Here is a 26,756-nt window from a genome sequence, read left to right on the forward strand (position 1 = left end):
CATAGATACTTACTTGGTAGGGGAGATAACAAGATCACAAAGGTGGTTTCCCAGGGCGAGGCTAATTCATTACACTCCAGGTGTGCTGACCCCTCCAATTTCCCCAAATGTGGGAAACTCAACTGCATAATTTGTGGATAGTGAGGAACTGTGTTCATGCTCTCCCTGATGTAAATGCATTTTTTTTTGAAAGAAAAAGATTGTTTTTATCATCATAAAAATAGTATATTTGGTAAGACCATTTGTTTAAATATAGAAAAAATAAAATGAAAATGTTCTTTACTGTCCAGATGTAGCCACTATTGACATTTTGGAATACATCCTCCAGCTCTTTTTTTTCTATGCATATATATACTTTTTCTTAGATATTTTATGTATGCATTTAAAGTTTTAATTTTACACACATTTTAAAAGAGGAAAGATATACTTTTTTACAAATACAAGTTAATTAGAGAATATTTGCAAATTACAGAAATAATGAAAATGATAACACCAGGATCTGAATGTAACAATCACTAACTTTTAAAATTTTGAAGTATTTTGGACAACAAATAATATAATGAACATTCATGTACCTGCCATCCAGACTCAACTAATTTTAATGTTTTTCCATAATTGTACAGCTTTCTTTATACCTAGTGAAATGCTAGCTATCTAAGTCACTTTATATCCTTTCCTTATCCCTTCAGGAACTCCCATTTTCCCAGCAGAACAACTTCTTTAAACTTGCTGTGTAATTTTCTCTTTCAGTGCTTTAAAACTTATTTGCAATTTCAGTAGGTGTCTGCCTGCAATATATATGTATATTTTAATTTTTAAACTTTGCATAATAGTATCATATTGTTCATGACCTTGTATAACATGCCCTTATTGTGTCGTTTTATGTTTTCCAAATGTTTTTCTTATGTTGATTCCATTGTATGAATTTATTGTAATTTATTTTTTCAATCTTTTGTTGGTAGATATTGAAGAGTGCTTTCAAATTTTTGCTATGACAAACATGTTACAATGAATACCTTTGAACATTTTTTTCTTGTGCACATAGATGAGTTTTTCTAGGGCGAAACTTCTTAATCCTGTCAAACCTAACCTCACCTTCTTTCATAACAAATATTGTGACATTACTTTTACTACCCAGAAATGAAATTCAAAGAAAAAATAATCTGCCTGCCTATATAATTTCAAAAATATCAGTATAATACTTTAATAAAAGGGAAGTGATTTACAATAAAATACAATGCATTTTAGTGTATAAATTCCAGTTTGACTGCATGAGTTAAGTCAGATATTTGTAGTCACCCTGTTTCTATGGCAGTCACAGATGTAGCTTGATACAGATGTATGGTATTGATGACTCATATGCCATGAGTGACTGCCGGTAAAATGGTGAACAGCTCATTTTCAGAACAAGTTGATTCTTCCTTTGATTTATGTGATAATTCCATTTCTGAAAATTTGGTGTGTATTAAACTACAAAAAACTCTTTGTTATTAAAATGGAATTAAATTTAAACCCAGATTATTATAAACAGGGTTGTCCACAGAACGTTGAAAAGCTATACAAAGAGGGTAATTCTTTGTATGGGAGGACATTTTCACCCATGCAAAGCACTGGCTGCTGCTCACTAACAGCCAGTAGTAGGCCCCAATCGGAAACGCCCCACCAGTCCCTCACTAAATCACCTGGAGAGGGGCTGTATGGCTGTGGGTGGTGTGCTGTTGGTACACAGTTGTGCCTGTTCTCAACACTGCTCTGGGATGTACCACTAGAAATCACATTGGTGAGTTGCACAGTCTAGTCATACTTGAGTGAACACTGCAGCTGCTTCTTTCACATAGTTGTAACAGTTTTTGTTCAGGACCTGCAGTGCACAAGACCTGCTTTTTCTGCACATGCTTGCCAGCACATGGTTTCTTCAGACTTTTACCAGTTGTATTGGTGTGAAATAGTATGTTGTTTTAATTTCCATTTACCTTATTATCAATGAGATTCTTTTTTTTTTCATGTTTTTTGACTGAGGCTTTCTTTTAATGTCTTTTCTTGGAACTGTTTATATTTTTTGCCTAAATTCCTATTAGATTGCCTTTTTTCATTGATTTGTACTAGTTCTTTATATATAATTACAATTTTTTGTCTCCTTTAGACATTGAAAGCATCTCTTATTTTGTAGCTTTTATCTTTGTGGGTGTGTGTGTGTGTATAAAAATTTCAACTTTTATTTTAGATACAGGAGGTACCTGTGCAGATTTGTTACATGGGAGTATTGCGTGATGCTGAGGTTTGGAGTATCGATTCCATCACTCTGGTAGTGAGCATAGTACCTGATAGTTTTTTGACCAACCTCCAGTCCACAGTGTCTGTTGTCCCCATATTTATGTATGGTATCTTTTGTTTTGAAGTTTTTAAAATAACATAGTGAGTCTTAACACATCTTCAGCATTATGGTATCATATGATTTTTGTTTTGAAGTTTAATGTTTTCAAATTTAGGTCTTTGATCTATATGGAATTTCTTTTTCTAGATGGTGTATGATACAGATGCAATTCTATTATTTTTTTCATTTCATTGGCTAATTATTTCAATGGTGTTTACCAAATAGGCCTACCTTGTCTGCCACTGTTGCCCCTTTGTCATTTGCACATCCCCACACGTGTTGGTCTTTTTCTGGGCTCTTACTTTTTTTCCGTTGATCTGTTGTCTAACAGACCCCACCATCACTACACTGCCTACTAATTTTTATCCCCTGAAGTTGTGCTACCTGCTCAAGAAGAGAGTTATGAACTGACCCTTAATATTTTTCTTTAATCTGATCCATGACTAGCAGAAATAGCTCGCGGCTCAAGGTACCCTTCTCTAGTTTCACCTACTCATTCAGGTTTTCCTTTGCTGTTTCATTGATCATTTCAATCAGGACTGTTTGTAAAGCTGTGCTGAAGTTGCCATTTCATCGAGAACTGACTCTGTTTCCTGATTTTAATTGGAAGTATTTAGGGTTTAAAGGTAGAAGGAATTCATTATGATTTCCTGGTTATGTAAAGCCATGTCTCTTCTTCTCCCTTTCTTCTTGTCTTAAAACAAATTTCCAGCATTGTTTTCAACTATACCAAGCATTTATGCTTCCGACTTGCTGACACTTGTGTTTCCCTTCTTTATTTAAATCATTTGAATTGGAATGCAGCACATGTTAAAGGGGTATCACTCCAGACCATGTGTTAGTATATAAAATATAAATTTAGGTAAGTGGGACAGGATACAAAACTCATAACTGGATCTGATTCTGAATATGAATTTATGCCTCATAAAGAAGTTATTACAGCTTTCCTTATAGTTAACAATATAAACAAAAAATTAAATATGCAGTTTATATCATCTACCAAAAGAACTCTTAAATTTGATTAACAAATATTAATAAAACCACTGCTACTGTGACTGTTAAAACCACCACCACCGGGTGCGGTGGCTCACGCCTGTAATCCCAGCACTTTGGGAGGCTGAGGAGGGTGGATCACGAGGTCGAGAGATCGAGACCATCCTGGTCAACATGGTGAAACCCCATCTCTACTAAAAATACAAAAAATTAGCTGGGCATGGTGGCACATGCCTGTAATCCCAGCTACTTGGGAGGCTGAGGCAGGAGAATTGCCTGAACCCAGGAGGTGGAGGTTGCGGTGAGCCAAGATCGCGCCATTGCACTCCAGCCTGGGCAACAAGAGCGAAACTCCGTCTCAAAAAAAAAAAAAAAAAAAAAAAACCACCACTGCTACTACTTCCATTAATTGCATAAGGTTAGAACTTTTAACATTCAGATTCCTTGGATTGCAAATTGAACATGTTGACTAACGAAAATGAAATGAATGGGATGGAAAAGTCTTTTCACTTGTGCTTTATGCTCCACCCTGCAGCTGTCAATAATGACCCTGGTTTCTCACTTGGACATCCAGTGGTGCCATTTCCACACCTCATCACTCCTTCCCTAACCACGTCCTCTGTGTGGTTGTTTCCATATTCCTGAATGCCACTTTCTCCAGGAGGGCCATAACCTTTTCAGTTTCAGTCTTCACATGAACAAAAGTATACTTTTCCTGTTATAAGCTGTGTCACATTGTGTTGTAATTACGTGTTTATTTGCCTTTGTCCCTCGCCAGATTTTAGACTCTGTGAAGACAGCACCTGTGCTCATGTTCGCTCATTCGTTGAGGAATCTGTGAAGTGCCTCTTTTGGTCCTTGCCCTTAAAACTGAACTCATTAAGAGACTAACAAAGTTGAATAACTGTTTATCAATTATTTGAAAGCACAGCTTCCTGAGCTTTGAAACTTAGCTGCCAAATGGAAAAAGCTCAAAAAGTTCCTCTAGAGGAAAAAAATAGAAGCAAAATAAAAAGGGAAACTACAGTCTGGAGGGAAAAGAATGTGAAAGAGTTCAAATGTTTATTATGTAAAGAAATAATGTAGATGATAAAAATTATAAACCCTAAAAGGAGAATAGACAGCGGCTTTGAACTAGTAATTTATCTGCCTGGTTGTCCATGCCAGGAATCTGGATTTTATTCCTGTTTCCTTCTTGCCCCTTCGTCCCAGCTCCTAACAAACCACCAAGACTTGGCATCCCTACTTCAGTTCTAATTCCTCTGTAAGGTCCCAGTTTATGCCCAAGAAAGGATCATAATCAAGCCAGACCACTGCCGTTCTTTTAGGAACAGACTCACCCAATGAAGCTTGATTCTCACCAAGAAAATGACACAGTTGTGAGTGTGGGTAGATCCTTTTTGGGTAGATCTTCTGTAGATACTTTTTGTCTTGTTAGGGCACACCAAGAGACGAAAAAATACTAGGCAGCACTCAGGCATTCTACTCTGCTTCCAAGTCCCAGATGGAATTTCTTCCACTATTTCAATCCTAAACCCCCACTCTGAGAACCATGTTATTCCCTTGGTGAGAACCAAACTCCATTGGATCAGGCTGTTCCCAATGGAATGGTGGTGGTCTGGCTCTCTCAGAATCCGTTCTTGGATCATAAATTGGGACCTTACAGTGACAGTTATAAAACTCTTAATTTGTTCAGGACATTGAGGGGCAAGTTTCTACCTCTTCTCAAATACAAAGATAGCAAGCCAGCATATCTCCAAGGAAAAAAAAAAGAGTTTGGATTCTTTAGGTGTTACTTTTTCTTCTTTTACTGTGTATGTAGCCTCTCTCCTGAGAAAAGGGCCCACAGATCTTGACGTAATATGCTCAAGAACTATTATTACTCCTGTAGTCCCAGCACTTTGGGAGGCCGAGGTGGGCAGATCACTTGAAGTCAGGAGTTCGAGACCAGCCTGGCCAACATGATGAAACCCCGTCTCTACTAAAAATACAAAAAATTATCTGGGCGTGGTGGTACGCGCCTGTAATCCCAGCTACTCAGGAGGCTGAGGGTTGGAGAATCATTGGAACCCTGGAGCCAGAGGTTGCAGTGAGCCGAGATTGCTCCACCGCACTCCAGTCTGGGCAATGAAGTGAGACTCTGTCTCAAAAAAAAAAAAAAAAAGAAAGAAATATTATTAGCTCCATCTGTTCTTATGGGAAGAAAAAAAATTATGACAAAGTGACATCATTGTTGCAAGATTTTTCCCTAAGGCCTACTATAACACAAAGAAGTTAAAGGGCAGTTGATTTGATGGACTTGATTAGCATGATGGACAGACTTGACCCATCTTGTGAAAACCTTAGCTAAGCAATGCTGATCCACTTTGGAGATACTGGCCAACCAGGCTTGGAAAAGGGTGACAAGAGTTATAAAGCTTGTGTATTCCCTGTTACTCTTTGTAGTTGAGTCAGCTCAGAATCTGAGTTTTGATTAAAGATACAGAACCAAGGCATAAAACTGGAAACAGAGGATATGGCTGCTTTGGTATCCAAACGCATATGGCCTAGTGCAGAAGGTGGTCTTTTAAAACTAAGCGTTCTCTAGATTCCTACTACCTGGGTTACCTGTACTTAAAAAAATCCTCATCTCTCTTCCAAAGTGATGTTCACGTCTCTCACAGGCATGAGGCTGTATGGATGTCCGTGACATATGACTTGCATTTACTGCAAAGGTTTAAACAGATCCATTAATTCCAGCCTAAGCAGGTTAACGGGAACAGGTTGATAGTTCTTGGGTGAAGAATGTTAAAGTCAGTTTGAAATAAAACTTGAGTGATTAATAGACCACATTGTAACTAGAATGTTGACATGTTTTCCCACAAATTTTTAAAATTCTGATAATGTTATCATACCAGCAATTAAAGAGCACTTTACAAATCCAAATTTGCCTGAAAATGGTAATGCTATCCCTATCCAGACAGCTAACAGGCTCGCCCCCAGAAAGCAGTGTTAGTATTCACTAATGTTTCTACCATCTTCCTGCCTGCCAGCATAACCTTATCCTACATTGATCAAACCCGTGCAACAGGGAGTTGTTAAGAACAGAAAAAAAGTTTTCAACAGAAGGCATATTCATCTCTCAAGCCCCACATGATTTTTTTCAGTCTCATATCATAAAAGATACTCTCCTTAATATTTGTTTCTGAAATTCTTTTTAAAGGGAAACATTAAGGACAGCCTGGAAAAAGAAATTTTAACCCAACAGTCTACAAAATACTGGTTTTTTTATTATGAGGAATTTGAAGGGTATGGTATACAGTCTAGCAAGGACCTATGTATCCAGTTGAAGAACTCAGCATTTACTTGGATGTTATCGGTCATTCCAGTCTGTAACATAGCGTTCACATGCCAATTTATTTAATTTTGTTTGTTGTATAGAGAAAAATCAAGATGGGAAAGGACTTGGGTTTGATCACTTACCTTCAATCAGACAAAAGTACTGGTGTTTCTGTAAAATCAAACTAGAATTCTTGGCATCTCGTAAATTGCTTTAGCTCCATGTTCCTGAACCTGTTTTCTCTTTTATTTCTTGTAAATCACATGTACTTTTTTGAATAAACATGAAAAAATACTTGTGCCCTCTTTAATCCATGAATTATGAAAATAAATATAGTGACGAAAAACAAAGCAATGGCACACTAATTTTGGATTTTATTCCCCCAAGCTATCACTCTTCCTACCCTGGAAATTCTGAAATGAGTCCCTAGAGGGAACATACTTCTTTTTTTTTTTTTTTTGGTAAAATGTAGCCTTAGTTTTTTTTTATTATACTTTATATTCTGGGGTACATGTGCAGAATATGCAGGTTTGTTAACGTAGGTATACACATGCCATGGTGGTTTGCTGCATCCATCCCCCTGTCACCTATATTAGGTATTTCTCCTAATGTTATCCCTCTCCAACCCCCCCATCCCCTGCTATCCCTCCCCTAGCTCCCCCACCCACCAACAGGCCCCAGTGTGTGTGATGTTCCCCTCCCTGTGTCCATGTATTCTCATTGTTCAGCACCCACTTATGAGTGACAACATGCAGTGTTTGGTTTTCTGTTCTTGTGTCAGTTTGCTGAGGATGATGGTTTCCAGTTTCATCCATGTCCCTGCAAAGGACATGAACTCATCCTTTTTTGTGGCTGCATAATATTCCATGGCATATATGTGCCACATTTTCTTTGCCCAGCCTATCATTGATGTGCATTTGGGTTGGTTTCACATCTTTGCTATTGTAGACAGTGCTGCAATGAACATATGTGTGCGTATGTCTTTATAATAGAATGATTTATAATCCTTTGGGTATATACCCACTAATGGGATTGCTGGGTCAAATGGAATTTATATTTCTAGATCCTTAAGGAATTGCCACACTGTCTTCCACAATGGTTGAACTAGTTTACACTCCCACCAACAGTGTAAAAGTGTTCCTATTTCTCCACATCCTCTCCAGCATCTGTTGTCTCCAGATTTTTTAATGATCACCATTCTAACTTGCGTGAGATGGTATCTCAGTGTGGTTTTGATTTGCATGTCTCTAATGACCATTTTTCATATGTGTGTTTTCTGCACAACTGTCTACTTTTGAAAAGTGTCTGTTCCTATCCTTCACCCACTTTTTGATGGAGTTTTTTTTTTCTTGTAAATCTGTTTTAGTTCTTTGTAGATTCTGGATATTAGCCCTTTGTCAGATGAATAGATTGCAAAAATTTTTTTCCCATTCTCTTGGTTGCCAGTTGACTCTAAATGATTGCTTCTTTTGCTGTACAAAAGCTCTTAAGTTTAATTAGATCCCATTTGTCTATTTTGGCTTTTGTTGCTGATGCTTTTGGTGTTTTAGTCATGAAGTCCTTGACTATGCCTATGTCCTGAATGGTATTGCCTAGGTTTTCTTCTAGGGTTTTTATGGTATTAGGTCTTATGTTTAAATCTTTAATCCATCTGAAGTTAATTTTTGTATAAGGTGTAAGGAAGGGGTCCAGTTTCAGCTTTCTGCTCATGGCTAGCCAGTTTTCCCAACACCATTTATTAAACAGGGAATCCTTTCTCCATTGCTTGTTTTTGTCAGGTTTGTCAAAGATCAGATGTTGGTAGATGCGTGGCATTACTTCCGAGGCCTCTGTTGTGTTCCATCAGTCTATATCTCTGTTTTGGTACCAGTACCATGCTGTTTTGATTACTGCAACCTTGTAGAATAGTTTGAAGTCAAGTAGCATGATGCCTCCAGCTTTGTTCTTTTTGCCTAGGATTGTCTTGGCTATGCAGGCTCTTTTTTGGTTCCATATGAAGTTTAAGGTGTTTTTTTCCAGTTCTGTGAAGGAGGTCATTGGTAGCTTGATGGGGATAGCACTGAATCTATAAATTACTTTGGGCAGTATGGCCATTTTCATGATATTGATTCTTCCTAACCATGAGCATGGAATGTTTTTCCATCTGTGTGTGTCCTCTCTTATTTCCTTGAGCAGTGGTTTGTAATTCTTGAAGAGGTCCTTCACATAAGGGAACATACTTCTGATCTCCCAATTCCAGTTGAAAAATGCTTTAGCAAATGTGCTTTCTGTGAAGGAATTTTTGTCCCTAATTGTTATAATTTTCACTGAAGTGACTGAAGTGAAAATCATATGATTTAATTTAAAAAAGGATAAGAAATTTTTGGCCATTACAATAGTGTAAATTATGTGTGACAATAGAGAAAAAAGAGAAATATAAAAATGAAAATAGTGGCAATATTAGAATGGAGTGATTGTGGGTATAATGTCTGTTTTTCAAGATTGTACTTGGCTGATGTTATTTTTAAAAGCAAAAAGTAGCCTCGAACTGTGTTTTTTGTAAAGAACAAGTTGTACATTTAATAATTATCTGATAGCAAATCAAGAAATTCTCAGAAGGGATTTTAAAGTCACTTGACAGTGATTCATCTAGATAATCTTAATGGTCTCATTCCTAGGTTTTAAAATTATATTTAAAAATAAGTAAAAATGTTGGCATGTAGTACAGGTAGTGAAGTTTTTACTATCTTTGGAGCATTGCTTTTTCCATAAATTCTTATGTTAACAATGAACATGGCAATCTTGACTTTTTGTTTTTGGGAGAATTGTAATTATGTTAACAAATCTGGGCATATCTAAATAGTAAGAGTAGATTCAGTAATTGGAACAGCAAAATGTAAACCAGAAGTTCAAAGAGTCAGTGTTTAAAATATACTGACCATCTGTAGTCTGCATCCCTGGAGATACAGAGGAAAGACCCACATTTATCTTTTCATTGAAACCATGTGCTGTGTATGCGGGAAGGAAATGCATGCTGGTCAGAGGTCAGAAGCAGGATGGATGAGGCTTGAAAAGGAATATTTACTATGGGGTTTTCCTAAACCCTTAGCCTCACGGGAGATGTTATTTCTAGTAGACTTGGTGGAAACTTGGGCAGACCCAGATCTATTACATCATAGAACCAGTAGGAGGTGTACACAAGAAGCTATAGCCAGGTATCACTGTGTGCTGAACTAAGAAGTACAATAATAAGAAATTTAGACTTTGACCAAAGAAGTACACTGGAGGCACAGGAGGAATTTAACATCCTGGAAACTTGAGTTTGAAGAAGATCCCATGCACATAAAAGCTCTGTAAATCATGTCCTGTACTGAATAAAGGAGCTAATGATATTTAGTGTGAGGCAGAACAGAGCTTAAAGGATCTGACAAATGCTTTCAAAATCCAAAGGGTAGTTGGTGAAAGTGGAAGAAGCACATTTTCTGTGATCCTTCGGAGAATTAAACTAAGAACGATATGTGGAGATGGGGAGAAATAGATTTTAGAGTAACGCAAGGAAGATTTTCTGAAAGTTGGAGCTATCTGTTAATGTAGTCAGGTAGTAAATTCTGGTGGACGTCAGAGGGGGGATGTTCAGGTGGATATTAGAGGGGGTTTTCCACACTGTGTGGTCAGACAAGAAACCTCTCAATTATCCTCCAAGTTTGTGTACCCTGAAGCCTCTGCTTCAGTTCCCCTCCACCAGCCTGGATGTGTGATTGAGCGGCCTCCCATCACCCTGTACATTTATTGGTCAACTGAAGGCAGCAAAGTGGTTTCTTCGTTTCCTTTCCTCAACCCAAAAAGCACAAAAATGGCTCACGTGTGTGTGTTTCTCTCACTCACTCACTCACTCTCTCATATACATCACATTTTAAGTTTATAAATTCCCTTTGCTTATATACAAATAGATTTGGCAAAGATATTTCAGTAGAGACCCATCTTTATCAAATTAATATACTTTTTAAAACCTACTAAGTGTTAGAAATAATCGGTGTTTTCAGACAAATATATCTGGAAGTGATCATTTCTGTGGCCGAAGTAGGTATGCATTAAGCCCAATCTGATATAGCAGCGTTTGAACATCTTGGAAACAAAAAGCAGAATTTCTGAATTTTGACAGCAATCAAATGGTATCCAGGTGTACAAAAAAACACAGTACAGGTCTGCCTCATTTCTTGCAACATTTTGGAAGCATTTGGCTCTGTGACACATATACTGGGTTGATGCTGCTGTTTTTCTAACGTAAATTCAGAATTTATCATCCTTTATTGACCATATGGATCTTTTCTTCCCTACAGGAATAGGAGGCCTTCAAGATTTTGTGCTGAAATCTGCAACACTGTGTAGCCTGCCATCCTGCCCACCATTTATACCACTCAACTTCGAAGCCACGCCTATTGTGAGAGTTGCTGTTGAACCAAAACATCCAAGTAAGATGACCTTATTTTTAAAAGCATATGATGTTTATTATACTTTTAAAGTATATGCATGTATTTAGTATTTGATTCCTCGTGACTTGTTTCAGTAGTATATAACGAAGTTTCATTGAAGTATATGGTAGAAGCAACTCTTCAAAGGGCATCTAACCTCTCTCTTAGGAACATTCCATGATTAGAGGTTCCTTTGCTGTCCAGGGAGACTGCATCTTCTTGATGGCAGAGAAAGGGTCATCTCTGCATCCCCCACAATCCTGGCATAGGGTTGTAGCTCAGCAAAGCTCATGGGGTTGTTTTGTGTTGAGGTGGCGTCTTGCTCTGTTGCCTAGGCTGGAGTGCTCTGGCGAGGTCTCAGCTCACTGCAACCTCTGCCTCCTGGGTTTAAGCAATTCTCTTGCATCAGCCTCCTGAATAACTGGGATTACAGGTGCTCACCACCATGCCTGGCTAATTTTTGTACTTTTAGTAGAGATAGGGTTTCACCATTTTGGCCATGCTGGTCTTGAGCTGCTAATCTGAGGTGATCCACACGCCTCAGGCTCCCAAAGTGCTGGGATTACATGCGTGAGCCACCACACCCAGCCAAAGCTCATGTTTTGTGTGACTTCTTAGTTGAAATCTTATCACAAGCTCCTTGGTTCAGAATCCATCATTTGCTTCTCCCTTTAGGTTTGACAGATTATCTGGACACTGAGAATTCCCCATCTGTTTAGAAACTACTTTCTGCACCTTTCCTGCCGGCCACCTGACACTCACATATGCCTGACCATATAACAACTCCTTAGTCTTTGGCTTATAGTATTTGCCTAGTCAATCCTTTTTAACTTTCGTATTTCATGTCCCATGACTATTGCTAATCCTGAATCGCCGTGACTTCGCTATTTCAGTGCTAGTGATTGTCAGTGAAGAATCTCCAGACTATGATTTAAGGAAACCAAAGAACAAATGGTAAAATGATAGTTTTCTGTTGAGGTGTATAATGGCCTCATTGCTCCTGAACATATGTATCCCTCCTCTCCCTGGAGCTGAGCCTTCTGAGCTCATCCCTCTCTCACGTTCTAGGACATATCTATAGCCATTAAGGATCCCTGGATCCTCAGAGCAGACACTTGGAGGACAGGACCTCTGACCTTTGGGGCCAGCCCTAGTAAACAGCCATCTGCCTTCAGCCTCAGAGAGGAATTTTTTGTGGGCTGTCACTGTGGACTGACACAGTGCCTTGGTTGCTGCATGGATTTATTCCATTCTGTATAAAACATGCTTCCTCTTTTAGGCTTGTCCAGGTCCTGGCCTATCATGATTTTGTTCTTTTAATCTACTCACTAGGCTGGCTCTAACCACTGTCTACTGTGTTCATTCCTAAGAAATACATACAAAAAAGCTCAGTTTTATTTAAGTTGTGATATTTGAGTCTGGTAACCATGGCTTATTCTTAGATGCTTCTACTATTTATTTGTATTTTCTTTCTTATTTGGCTTTTCTCTGTTGCATTTGCACATACATTTTAAAAATAGGAAACAATAAGAATATAAGCCATAATTTATTTTGTTTGTTTGTTTATTTATTCATTTATTTTGAGCCAGGGTCTCACTGTCACCCAGGCTGGAGTGCAGTGGCTCAATCACAATCGCACTCACTGCAGCTGTGACCTCCTGGGCTCACACGATCCTCCTGCCTCAGGCTCCCGAGTAGCTGCTACCACAGCTGGGATCACAGATGCATGTCACCATGCCAAGCTAATTTTTTTGTATTATTTGTAGATGGGTTCTCCCTGTGTTGCCCAGACTGGTCTTAAACTTCTGAGCTTAAGCAGTCCTCCCACCTCAGCCTCTTAGAGTGCTGGGATTACAGGTATGAGCCAATGTGCCTGGCCTAAGATGTGATATTTTAATAATGGAAATTGATAATTTTTAAAAGGCTCTGTTATGGTTATGTGCTAGTCTGTGGTCTCTGTTATCCAAGCTAAGTAAAAGCCCAACCCTAAAGAACCATCTTTTTTGAAGCACTGGCTACATGAGATGAGGGATTTTGGTAACTAGAGTATTTCCTGTCCTATAGCTGACTCATAGTAAGATTAACTTCCTTTCCTTTCCATAAATGAGATAGTCTAATAAATAGACTTAGGATTATCAGTTTGGAGGCCAAAGTGTACTTCCTCAAGTGTGTTTTCATTGAATTTATCTGAACTTTGTAAAAAATAAACCACAAGTTAGAAGGAGCACATAATTTTCTTCATAACTTTAAAAGGAGTATTGCTATTTTTTTCACATTAAGTATATTGTTTTTACTGGATTTACCATGCATTTATTGACTGTGTTACTGAAGCACCCGATTTGATTTTTCATTGTCTGAACTTTATACTTTGTTTTGTCTTCTTGGTGTTTTTACATTGTCCACATGTTATTTTACATTCAGAATATCTGGGGAAACTTCCCTTCTTTGTTCCTGGGAGCTTTCAGAGGATATTCATTGTCTGTTTACTCTTTGCCCTAGTAACTTAGGCTCATCCTTCCTTTGGGGCAGTGACCACTTTATTCATAGGTTACATATGTGATGACTATTGGTATATTTCATACTCTTATAGGACTCTCCAGTAATACTGCCTCTGAGAGGCACTGGGCACATCAATTGTTTTTCTTGAATAGACCATATATCCCCAGGTCCTTTCTTCCTTTTCATTATGACAAGTAGATTAACTAATCCAGAAGACAATAATTTGTTTCTCTTCTGTCTGGGAGAAGCAGATTGTGAGCATTTGTTCTTCCACTTTTCTTTCTCTGATTTCCCAAGTGGGGGTCAAAATGTCATGGCAGCCACCCTCTACTTCATGCCCACAGGTCAACTGCAAACTCAACACAGAGAACTACAGATGTTCCAAAGCAATTATTATTATTTTCTTCATTATAATTGACCCTTACTGTATGCCACACACGGTAGCAAGGATTTTACGTTGATCATCTCATCTCATCCTCCTAAAAGCCCTGTTTATTAGGATACTCTTTTTCTTCTCATCTTCACATGAGGGAAACTGAAGCTTAGAGAAGTTACTTTGCCCAAGGTCATACAGTTTGGAAACACCGAAGTCGGGTTCAGATCTCTGCCTCGGAGACAATGCTGGATCTTCACTTGTAGGAATTCAAGGAATCCTGTTTATCTGAGATCAGATTAATTTGTGTTTAGAGTTATTTTATCCTTTATCCATATTAAAAAAATGTTTTGATACCTGTGCTTATATGGATACATGAATTTTTGTGCTGATGTTTTATATACATTATGAAACACAAAAATAGAAATTTTTTAAAAATTGAGATAAAATCAAATACCTAATTTTATTTGTATTTGACGAAGATACATACGTTATGTACTTATAAGTATATATAGTATTTATTTGTGATTTGTGGCTTCTAATTGTTTTAGTTATTCAATGCTATGTAACATATTACTTCAAAATTTAGTGGCTTGAAACAACAATCACTTATTTTTCACAGTTCCCTTGGTCTGGAATTTGGAAGGGTTCAGCATCAGTCTCTCAAGTAGTTGTAGTCATAGATCACCTTGGGTGCACGGGCTCACAAGTTGGTGCTGGCTGGGGACCTCAGTTCCTCTCCACATAACTGAGTGTCCTGCAGCATCGCATGGTGATTGGCTGCAGCCAGCATTTCAAAGCACTAAGGCAGAAGCTGTAATGCCTTTTGTGAACTAGCCGTGGGAATCACACATCACCCTTTCCACAGTGTTCGGTTGGTCACACAGGCCAGCCTTGATTCACTGTTGGAGAGAACTACACAGGAATGTGACTAGCAGGAGGAAAGGATGATTGGGACCATCTTGGAGGCTGGCTGCCACACTAATGTTTCCTTCTTTGTGATGGTCTTGCCTGGACACTTTGTGATATAGCCATTCCAAGGTCTGCTTCTAGGTTCTGTTTGTTAAAACACTTGATTTTAATGACAATTATCACTGGAAAAGGCACCTCACAAAGTTGCATAGTCGAAATGGAAGAATGATTCATTGCCTTCCTTTACTAAATCACGGTATCCATTTTAGAATCCCATTTTCCCAATTATTAAAAGGTTTTGATAAAGCATAGATAGTGAATATCTAGTTTTCCTGATGGCAGTTTATTTTTCTTACGCTAATTAGAAGCTTTGTTAATTCTTATATCTTTATTGAACTATCCATGTGGTGATTAAGAATAGGTTAAGAAAATCACTTTTCAAGTGTTAAGAGATTTTATACCTTATTCATGAAGTATTTATGTTATCTTTGGCAACCAAATGACTGTCAGTGGCAACGTTTTCAAAAACCTAATTTTAAAATGTTGTCTCCATGTTTCAAATTTCTTTAAAAACAAACAAACAAACTTCTCTTATTGTTAAACTGTTACCTTTATTTTACCTTGAAGAGACAGATTTAAGTATGCATATATTTTTCCTACAATATTTGTTGGGATCTCATCTTAGTGATAGCCATCATTTTTATTTTATAATTTGGTTGATGGAGAGCTGACAAAAAGCTTTGCCATTTCTTTTTTTATTATTCCTATGTGCTTGTGTTATTAGTATTATAGTATTATCAGCGATATTTTTGCAGGAATCCTTTTAAGCCAGGTTTAAAATTCTATGAAGACTTGGTTAACATTACGTAATATCTGTAAATCCACTTAATTAGGCAAAAGAAAACTACAGTATGCCGAAAAGGAACAAATGAAGGTGCCTCTGTCAACCCTGGACACAGTGAAATCTCACTTCCTGTCTTCCTTCGGGATTCTTGGCATCCTATATGTGGCTTATGATCACCTTGAGGGTGCTGACATCCACCCGTAGAGCATGGGCTCCATGGCTGGCCGCCCAACTTCTAAACCAGGTTCTGCCACTTAGTCAGTCTGGGACCTTGAACGCAAATCTCTTAGTTTCTCTACATCTGTTTCCTCATCTATAAAATAAGAACAATAATCATACTGCCTCATTGTTAATGAGCTCGGGTATGTAAAGTACTTGTCGGGCACATTGTTAGTGCTATGAAATGTTATTATTATTAGAACTTTATTTCAAATATAAATAGGTATAGAGGTTCTAATATTCTCTTCCTGCCCCAATTAATCAGCTTTTGTAAGGCATGTTGAAAATCATTGCATTGCAGAAAGTTCCTGTGATTTTGTTTGTTTGGCATGCTGAAAACCAAGCATTGAGGAATTGCTGAGTCTTTTCTTCAAATGTAGAATTGAAACAAGACTGCAGAAAAATGCCTTCAAGACCAAGGTCTCTGCTAAGGCAGCTGCAAGAGACTTCCTTGGACCTACCTTGAGGGAGCAGTGGCAGTTGAGTATGTGGAAAGAGGGTGAAAAAAGTAGCTAAGCCCAAGATGTAGGTCATCACAGTCCCCATCCCTACTCTTAACTCCTAGGAACTGTGGGGAAAAAGCAGTTATATGTGAAAAACACGTACAGGATACAACGCAGAAGATGCCGTTAGCTTACTGGATAAAGTAGCTAGTTAGGGTATTCGAAAACCCAAGTTCTATCAAACAGTTTCACAAATAATTATTTTTAATATGAGGCTCTGGTACAGTTTCTCGAATATGATATTAAATGTTTCTTTTGCTTATTTGTTGATTTTATAGGTGATGTTTGAAGAAATACCCTGTTTCATTTCTAGGTATAGAATGTGTACATTTGTTAAAAGTTTTAGATGAATTCACAAGTAGAAAGATGGTAGCTTATATCTGCAGAGTATTAGAAGAAGTGATATAGATCAGCTTTGGGAGTCTTGATGATAAGCTTGCAAATGTGTCATGTTTGCTCTCTGTACAGAAAAATTACTAGAAGATAGTTTTCTTCACATCGCTACACTATCTGGAAGAAAAATGAATTGGTATTTTAAGAGTTTATTTCAATGTAATTTTCCCTTCACTAGCCAGAGCCGTTGTCTTTGAATTGTGTTAGTTCTTATATGGTATTTAATCTATTTCATTTTGTTAACCTAGGTGAAATGCCTCAGCTCGTAAAAGGAATGAAACTGTTAAACCAGGCTGATCCCTGTGTCCAGATTTTAATTCAGGAAACGGGAGAGCATGTTTTAGTCACAGCAGGAGAAGTTCACCTTCAGCGATGCCTGGATGACTTAAAAGAAAGGTTAGCTGAAAATGATGGAGACAGAAAAATGATAGCTCTCAATTAATGGGATGTTTAGTATTTCCTAAACCAGCTGAACTTAGAATATGACTTATTTTTGGAGAAAAATGAAATGCCCTCAATTCAAACATGAACAGTTATTTGATTGTAGACTTACTTTTTAATAACCAAAAAATGGCATTCACTGCTTACACTTGAATGATTTTGCATTTTTAGCTAAGTCATAAAATGGTTTTCTGTATATGTATTTTACTTTAAGCGTGTACACAAAACACACAAAATATCAGGACAACAAAACAAAAATTTTTTTTTTTTTTTTTTTTTTTTTTGAGACGGAGTTTCACTCATGTTACCCAGGCTGGAGTGCAATGGCACGATCTCGGCTCACCGCAACCTCCGCCTCCTGGGTTCAGGCAATTCTCCTGCCTCAGCCTCCCGAGTAGCCGGGATTACAGGCACGCGCCACCATGCCCAGCTAATTTTTTGTATTTTTAGTAGAGATGGGGTTTCACCGTGTTGACCAGGATGGTCTCGATCTCTTGACTTCGTGATCCACCCGCCTCGGCCTCCCAAAGTGCTGGGATTACAGGCTTGAGCCACCGCGCCCAGCAAAATATTATTTTTTAAATGTTGGCTATGTAATTAGGATAGACTTCTGGATATATAAATAAATGATATGGAATTCTATAGAATGAGCTCAGTGAACAAAACTACACGTGGCCTTTACAATGTAAACCTTCGGGAAATCTTTACATTTTTCTATGAAGATGATAGGTATTATAAAATGGGCATCCCAAATTACTTTTTGTAGCAGACATTTTTCCTCTTTGTTCCAAAGATAATGTATGTTTATTGCAGAAATTAGGAAAATACAGAAGAAAAATCATTCAATTACCATGCAGAAATAACCACCATTACATTCAGATTCATAAATCCACACTGTCCTATGCATATTCAAATGTACGCAAATATCTGTATACACAGTTCTGTTTATTTGGTTAAGATAAATTTCTAGAAGTATTATAGCTAGCTCAAAAAGTATGCATATTTTTAAGGGTTATGATCCATCTTTTCCTCAAGAAAGGCTGTTCTAATTTACATTATAATAGCAATAAATATTTGAAAGTGCCTCTTTTCTCAAACTTTTGCCAACATTGCATAGTTTATCTTTTTTTTTTTTTTTTTTTTTTTTTGAAGGTGTTTTGGCTTTTTTGCCCAGGCTGGAGTGCAATGGCGCCATCTCGGCTCACCGCAACCTCCACCTCCTGGATTCAGGCAATTCTCCTGCCTCAGCCTCCTGAGTAGCTGGGATTACAGGCATGCGCCACCATGCCCAGCTGATTTTTTGTATTTTTAGTAGAGACGGGGTTTCACCATGTTGACCAGTATGGTCTTGATCACTTGACCTCGTGATCCACCCACCTTGGCCTCCCAAAGTGCTGGGATTACAGGCGTGAGCCACCGCGCCCGGCTCATTTTTTTTTTAATTTCAGTAATCTTAAAGACAAATAAAAGATGTTCACTGTTAATATACATTTCTGTGCCTACTAGTGGGAAAAATTATAAATTGCCCTGCAGTGGCCTTCCTTCCTTTTGTTTTTAAAATTTCTGGGACTTTAATAATAATCATAACAAATAATTATAAATGATTGATATAATTAAATATTATATAACAGTCACTGTGTTAAACACTATTTATCTTAATATTTCTACCACAGTAAAATTGGTGGTGGTAGTAACTGTACAACAATACCTGCTACTAATAATAGAATAAGAAAAACTGCTGCTAGCCGGGCACAGTGGCTCATGCCTGTAATCCCAGCACTTTGGGAGGCCGAGGCAGATGGTTCATGAGGGCAGGAGTTCAAGACCAGCCTGGCCAAGACGGTGAAACCCTGTCTCTACTAAAAATAAAAAATTGGCTGGGTGTGGTGCCGTGTGCCTGTAATCCCAGCTACTCGGGAGGCTAAGGCAGGAGAATCACCTGAACCCTGGAAGTGGAGATTGCAGTGAGCCAAGATCACGCCACTGTACTCCAGCCTGGCAACAGAGCAAGACTCCATCTCAAAAAAAGAAAAAGAATAAGAATAACTGCTGCTGCTTTTATGTAGGATTTTGTAGAAGCTTCTACCAGATGCCAGAAACTAGACCTCTACTTCATAATGTACTCAGAAATTTATTTCAAGGCGATTGTAGGTTAAAACGTAAAAGGTAAAACCATAAAGTGTCTAGAAGATAGAATAAGAGAATATCTTTAAGACCTCAGGGTAGGGAAAAGCTTCTTAACAGTGTATTAAGAATACTAATGACAGAGGAAAACTTGATCATCAAAAGACACTATTAAGACACTAAGGCAGACCACATGGTTAGGGAAGACCTTTGTATCATGTAACAGACAAGAGACATATCCCAATATAGAAGGAATTCCTACAAATAAATGAGAAGGGCAGCAATCCAATAGAAAAATTGTACAAGACTTGATAAAGGTACTTTATAACAGAGGCTTTCCAAGGCCAATAAACACGAAAAACTATTCAACTTATTACTAATTGATGGAATGCAAATTAAAATCAAAGTGAGATACTTCTGGATACCCACTAGAGTGGTTAAATACTTTTTAAGTGATATTATCAAGTGGTGGCAAAGATGTAGAACAGCAAGAATTTGCCTACGCAACTAGTGGGGATATCAATTGATACAACTATTTTGGAATATGATTTGGTATCATCTGCTCAGATGGGAGATAGGCACTTCCTGTGGGTTGGCAAATCTCCCATTTGTACTCTGTACAACGCAACATAAAGCTAGGCAAATGTGCATCAAGATACTCATAGCAACCACATTTTTTTCTTTTTGAGATTGAGTTTTGCTCTGTCACCTAGGCAGGAGTGCAGTGGTGCACTCTCAGCTTACAACCTCTACTTCCTGGGCTCAAGCAATCCTCTTGCCTCGGCCTCCTGAGTAGCTGGGACTACAGGCATGTGCCACCACGCCCAGCTAATTTTTGTGTTTTGTATTTTTAGTAGAGACAGTGTTTCACCATCTTGGCCAGGCTGGTCTCGAACTCCTGACATCAAGTGATCCACCCACCTCAGCCTGCCAGAGTCCTGGGATTATAGGCATGAGCCACTGCACCTGGCCTCATGGTAACAAAATTTTAATAGCCGAAAGTTGGAAACAACTCAAACATTTAAATGGATATATAAATAAATGATAGTGTATTCATTCATACAATGGAATTCTATAGAATGATCTCAGTGAACAAAACTACAGCTATATAAAATATGGGTGAATCTCACAATATAATGTTAAGCAAAAGAAGCCATTTGCCCCAAAAAGTGTTTGTTTGTATTTATATGAAGTTCAAAACATAGTGTACCAGGCTGGGTAATATAGCAAGACTGTGTCTCTAAAAAAATTAAAATAAATTAGTTAAGCAGGTGGTGCATGCCTGTAATACCAGCTACTCGGGAGGCTGGGGCAAGAGGATTGCTCAAGCACAGGAGTTAGAGGATGCAGTGAACTTATAGTTCACACCACAGTACTCCAGCCTGGGTGACATACCAAGGCCCTGTTTTTAAAAAGAAGAAAAGAAAAAAAGGCAGTCCAAACTGAACTGTGGAGTATAGGCGTTACATGTTTAGGTGATTTAAAAAAAAAAAAAAAAAAAGGATATTACAATAAAAATCAGGATAGCCCCCTGAGGGCTAGGAATGTTCTGTTTCATGAGTATACCATGTAGTTTACATGGGTATTCACTTTGAAGTAAGTGATCATAGTTCAGTAGATTTTTGTTTTGTGCACTGTTCTGTTTGACCATTACATTTCACAATTATACTTACATTAAGAATGTATATAATGTTAACAGATTTTTTTTTTTAGGACAGAGCCTTCCTGTTAATAGTATATAATCTTCTTTTTCAACTTCTGTGCACATTTTCAGGAATGGAATTTGTCCGGGAATGGGAGACAAGGAGACTACCTGTTGTCCCCAGGCCAGAGAAACTGTCAGAATTTTTAGCATCCAGATCTCAGGGCAGTAATCATCAGAGCAGGAAGCCACAGGAAATTGTCGCGATGTACCCTGAGCCTGCTGCACTTTTGTAATGTAATCACAGGCTCTGCATTGCTAGGACTTAGAGAACCTTTTGTCCTGAGGTGCTTTATAAGTGTGGCAGCCATCACACACTTCCTTCCACAGCTTGGAGTGGTTTTAATTAATCATGTAAATGATTACTACAGGAGAATCCTTGGGAGCCTCAGGAATTAGGAGGAATTAGGAGCTCTATAGCTCTTTTGACTCTATGTTTTAGGAATAAGAACATAGATATGTTCTCTCTCATAGTTTCAGTAGCTTTGCAGTTGATTTTCTTGAGTGTTCTAAGTATGTGAGCATATTTTTCTCTATGTAATGATAATTTTACAGATATTTTCCTATTCCTAAGATTTCTAAGTGTCTTTTTTCTTAAAATCAAGAATAGATATTGAATCTTATTGAATGGCAATTTAGCGTAATTAAAGGTGGCTACATAGATTATTTGACCTTTTTTTAATGTGGTATTATTTTAGCAGATCTTCTAATTCAAATTAATTTTCATATAATCTATGATAAAAACTTCCTAGTGTTATGGTAGACTATTCCTTTAATGTACTATTTAACTCTGTTTTTCAGTATAGCATAATGACTGAGAGTGTGGATTCTGGTCAGAACTAAATCTGAATCCTAGCTTCTCTACTTACAGGCTATTTGGAGAAGTTACTTAATCTTTCTTATCTGGTTTTCTCTACAAAATTAAGATAATACTAGTGTCTACTAAAGAAATACTACATGCAAAGCACTTAACACAGTGCCTCATACATGATAAGTTGTTTTTTTTAATGCACACACGTGCATATCCATAGTTTTTGTTATTTTAGATTTTATATCTGAATTCTTAGGTAAGATTGAATACAGTTTTGTGTATGTATACTGTCTTTCTCAGGTTTGAATATCAAAGTGGTTTTAAAAACATACAATGTCAGGTCCATCTTTGTTGTATATCCTGTGACTATACAACAAGATTGTGAATAAATTGTGTGGGAAAAGAGGCTTTCTGAACTTGGTGCCAGACTGGGGCTGAAGACCTTTGCTGTCCACAAGAGTAGCTGCTACCCACAGCAGAGGTATATTCCCATTAGAAGTAGTCTTTTCAATCGGAAAGAAAGCAGTTTTTGAATTGTGATATAATGTAAATTGCAGGTCTTTTATAGGAGATAATTTTTATGTTCCTATGTTTTTGCAGAATCTCCACTGTGATATTTCTACATGGGAGCCTTGATGCTATTTTGATTTTAACCTTCTGTTATTTATCTTGCATTTGTCTGTAGGTTTGCAAAGATTCATATCAGTGTATCTGAACCCATTATTCCGTTCAGAGAAACAATCACAAAACCCCCAAAGGTTGACATGGTCAATGAAGAAATAGGCAAACAGCAAAAAGTTGCAGTCATACACCAAATGAAAGAAGATCAAAGTAAAATCCCTGAAGGAATCCAAGTTGACTCTGACGGGCTAATCACCATAACAACTCCCAATAAACTTGCCACGCTCAGTGTTCGAGCCATGCCCCTTCCAGAAGAAGTCACTCAGATTCTGGAAGAAAATAGTGATTTGATTCGTTCTATGGAGCAGTTGACATCCTCTTTGAATGAGGGCGAAAATACTCAGCTGATTCATCAAAAGACCCAAGAGAAAATTTTGGAATTCAAAGGAAAACTGGAGCAACACTTAACAGGGAGAAGATGGAGGAATATTGTTGACCAAATCTGGTCATTTGGCCCAAGAAAATGTGGGCCCAACATACTAGTCAATAAAAGTGAAGATTTTCAGAACTCAGTATGGACAGGTCCAGCTGACAAAGCTTCAAAAGAAGCCAGTAGATACCGAGATTTGGGCAATAGCATTGTGAGTGGCTTCCAACTAGCAACCCTCTCTGGCCCCATGTGTGAGGAGCCTCTCATGGGTGTCTGTTTTGTTCTGGAAAAATGGGACCTCAGTAAATTTGAGGAACAAGGAGCAAGTGATCTGGCCAAAGAGGGACAGGAGGAAAATGGAACCTGTTCTGGTGGAAATGAAAACCAAGAGCTACAAGATGGCTGCTCTGAGGCCTTGGAGAAGAGGACATCCCAGAAAGGAGACTCTCCACTCACTGACTGCTATGGGCCTTTCTCAGGACAGCTAATTGCCACCATGAAAGAAGCATGTCGCTATGCACTGCAAGTGAAACCTCAGCGCTTGATGGCAGCTATGTACACATGTGAGATCATGGCCACCGGTGATGTTCTCGGTAAGAAAGAAAAGGTAAAGATAGTGAGAAATGCCCTGAATAACAGTGAAGTCTCCTAGACCCCAAATCTTTTTTTGGACACAAGTCTCATTCTGTCACCCCAGCTGGAGTGCAGTGGGGCAGTCTCAGCTCATTGCAACCTCCATCTGCCAGGCTCATGTGATCCTCTCGCCTCAGCCTCTCAAGTAGCCGTTGACTGCAGGCATATGCCACCATATGCAGCTAAATTTTTCTGTATTTTTTATAGAGGTGGGTGTCGTTTTCACCATGTTGCCCAGGCTGGTCTCGAACTCCTGAGCTCAAGCGATCCACCCACTTTGGCCCCCCAAAGTGCTGGAATTACAGGCATCAGCCACCACACCCGGCAAACCCAAAATCTTAAACTTTTTTAGTATGTTTTGCAGAAGCTATACCATCTTCAGATTTACTAAGAAACTAAGATCTTTGAAAGCCAGATACCTTAAATATTAAAATCTTGAGAGGGGAAAAACATGACTACTAACGATCTTTTCTTTAGCAACTAACAGAATCCTTTCTGTGATGAAATGTCTGCTAACTGAAGCTTAAACTGCTCATGTGTGTTACCATCCAAACCTCTGCAGGATCGTGTATCAAGCAAATAAGCATATCAGTCTGCGTAACCAAAGTTGCTCTGAAAATGATCAAAGAATAAGGCAGCATTCTTATAACACAAAAGGGCTTTTGTGAATTCTGGGCTCTTTCTAAAAAGGAAAATTATTTGGGGCTTTATTCACTGCTAACCATTATATCAAATCCTATTTCTGATTTTTCTTATTTGGGAGAAGCAGACTTTAAGATCTCAGGAGACATGAAGCACTGGTGCTCAGTACCTCTTTGGTCTTTTGGCTAATATTAGTTCACTGAGACTTACTTTCTCTACTTACAGTAAAGAGGATAATAATTCATACAAATTGTGATGATTAAGATAACACAGTTTTTTAAATACAATGCCTAGAACAGCACCTGGCACACAGTAGTTGTCTTATTCTCTCGAGATCAAGGAACTGTTTCAGTAGTGAAGAGAATATAAAGGAAGATTGAGCCCTGGATGAGAGAATCAGCCAAATTATTAAGTTTCCTCTAACCCTGAGGCCCTTTGAGTCAATATGTGGTTAATTACATTCTTTTAAGGAAGGTTCTTTTGCTAATCAATTCCTGAAAGAAATCTAAGCTTTTTCTTTTTCCAGAAAAATTTAGGCTTGCATCACATTAAGGTTTCTGTGAGACTGAGCATCAGTAGCAGCATTTGAAAAATAGCTGAATTAAGGCCAGTGTGCACTGCGAATCAAATCTCCAAATACGCATGTCGTATACAGTGCTTCTCAACCTTATTTGAATACAGCATGCCTATTAACAGCCATGGAATTTGTAGATTCATTTGGGAAACACCAACCTAGACTATTCTCAGATGGTATATTTCATTTTCATTGAGAACTTTCTTAATTTAAGAAGGCAGAAATAAGAGTTAAAATCAAGAAATCCTAACCCCTCAAATCCTTGAAGAAGACCCAGGAGCTTTTCTCCAGCCTCTCCGACCGCAACAGATGCTTATGCCACCTCTTTGAATACTTCTTTTGGTGGGCAGCTCACAGCCAGCTTCGTGAGTTGATGTTTTTTCCTGTATTGAGCAAAATATCTGTCACCTGCTAGTTTCCAGTTATCTGTACCACCATTCATCTGTGTTCCATGCAATAACACTTTTATGTATTTGAAGGAAATCATGAGTTTTCTAGTTTTATATCCAAGAGAAAAACTCTCCAAATCCTTCACCTGTTTTTCTATTGTGATTTCTGTATCCTTTCACCATTCCAGTTGCTGTCTTTTGGACATACTTTACTTGGTCAGCATCCCTCTTAAAGCAACCATATTAGAACTCAGCACCCCACATACCCTCCGGCCAGTAGAGAACATGTCTATCTTTACACTATTACCTTCTACATGAAATTCAGCATTCTTCTTTTAATGCAGTTTAGCAATTACATCTTCTCATTAATTCATGTGAGAAGGCAAGATCAATACCATTTCTTTCTAAAATAAGAAAAGTTATGTTTTCCCACTCTGTTCCCCAAAAAGCAGAATCCACATTTTTGGTAATTGACTATACTGTAGAAATTATGTAGTTGTATGAACTCCTGTATTTATATATGAATACTGAGTCTATACACCTAACTTTTTTCTTAAGTTATGTAACACAATTAGTATTACAACAGTAAACAGGAGAAAAATTTTAATGGCAAGAACAGTCACACCACCACCATCTTAACACATTGATTTCTTATTCATTTTTTTCATTGTCCTTTTCCTATCTGATGAGAAATAAAACTGAACAGGTAGAAAATCAAATGTTTTGATGAAGTTAAAGGTCCTTTACATCTATAGCAGTCCCCCGATTATCAGCTTACCAATCATATTAGAAAAAAAAAAAAGCTTAGGTTAATATAATTTTGTGTTAGAAAGTCCATGTTGTCTCCAGAGTTTACCTCATGCTTGTATAAACATGTACAAATGTCTATAATGTTTCTTTAAAATTCTATACAAAATTAACATACGGCTTTCTAGTCTGCAATTTACGGATCCCAGTGTTTATCTCCTGAAAAAGTTTAGTCATTGTTTACCTTTTATGACCGTTTATGCTCAAACAGTTTGGTGCCTACCTTACTATGCATAATTTCTCAAAAGGGCAGATTCACTTAACATGAGATATCCTGGTCCTGGATGCTTGAACCAGGACTATTTAAGGCCAAGTACTTAGTCATCACATCAACTTCTGAGCTATCCTGAACCTCAGTGTTCTCTCACTTCACCTTGTTCCACTTGCTATAGTTTGTTCACTATTCTCTTTACTGAAAAGAATGATAGATAACATAGGTATTGTGAACCCCTATTTTCTTGCTATGCGCTATAATATGTAATTAGTTTCTATAAGTTGTAGACATGTCTCCTTATTTTGGAAAGTATAGGTTGAGTATCCCAAATCTGAAAATCCAAGATCCCAAGTGATCTACTAAGATTCGAAACTTTTTGATCATCAAAATGATGCTCAAAAGAAATGATCATTGGATGGCTGGTCGTGGTAACTCACACTTATAATCCCAGCACTTTGGGAGGCCAAGATGGGTGGATCACTTGAGGC

General features: G+C 37.9%; 1 protein-coding gene and 1 non-coding gene across 5 annotated transcripts in view; both read left to right on the forward strand.

Moving 5' to 3' along the window:
* Positions 1-26,756, forward strand: part of EFL1 (elongation factor like GTPase 1) — a 125,121-nt gene that overhangs the window by 81,042 nt on the left and 17,323 nt on the right. For 3 of the 4 annotated variants that reach the window (XM_032264824.1, XM_032264825.1, XM_032264826.1), the window contains 3 exons: positions 11,006-11,137; positions 17,129-17,276; positions 22,644-23,602. In XM_032264824.1, the coding sequence (XP_032120715.1) occupies positions 11,006-11,137; positions 17,129-17,276; positions 22,644-23,602 (1,239 nt within the window). Of the gene's footprint in view, positions 1-11,005; positions 11,138-17,128; positions 17,277-22,643; positions 23,617-26,756 lie in introns of all 4 variants that reach the window. The other variant, XR_004264683.1, reaches the window with a different exon arrangement.
* On the forward strand, positions 6-169 carry LOC116541021. Its single transcript, XR_004264698.1, has one exon. It is a non-coding gene; the product is annotated as a U1 spliceosomal RNA (small nuclear RNA).

The sequence above is a fragment of the Sapajus apella genome, unplaced genomic scaffold (assembly GCF_009761245.1).
Source record: "Sapajus apella isolate SASKATOON/1434 unplaced genomic scaffold, GSC_monkey_1.0 scaffold147, whole genome shotgun sequence".
In the NCBI taxonomy this organism is placed as follows: Eukaryota; Metazoa; Chordata; class Mammalia; order Primates; family Cebidae; genus Sapajus; species Sapajus apella.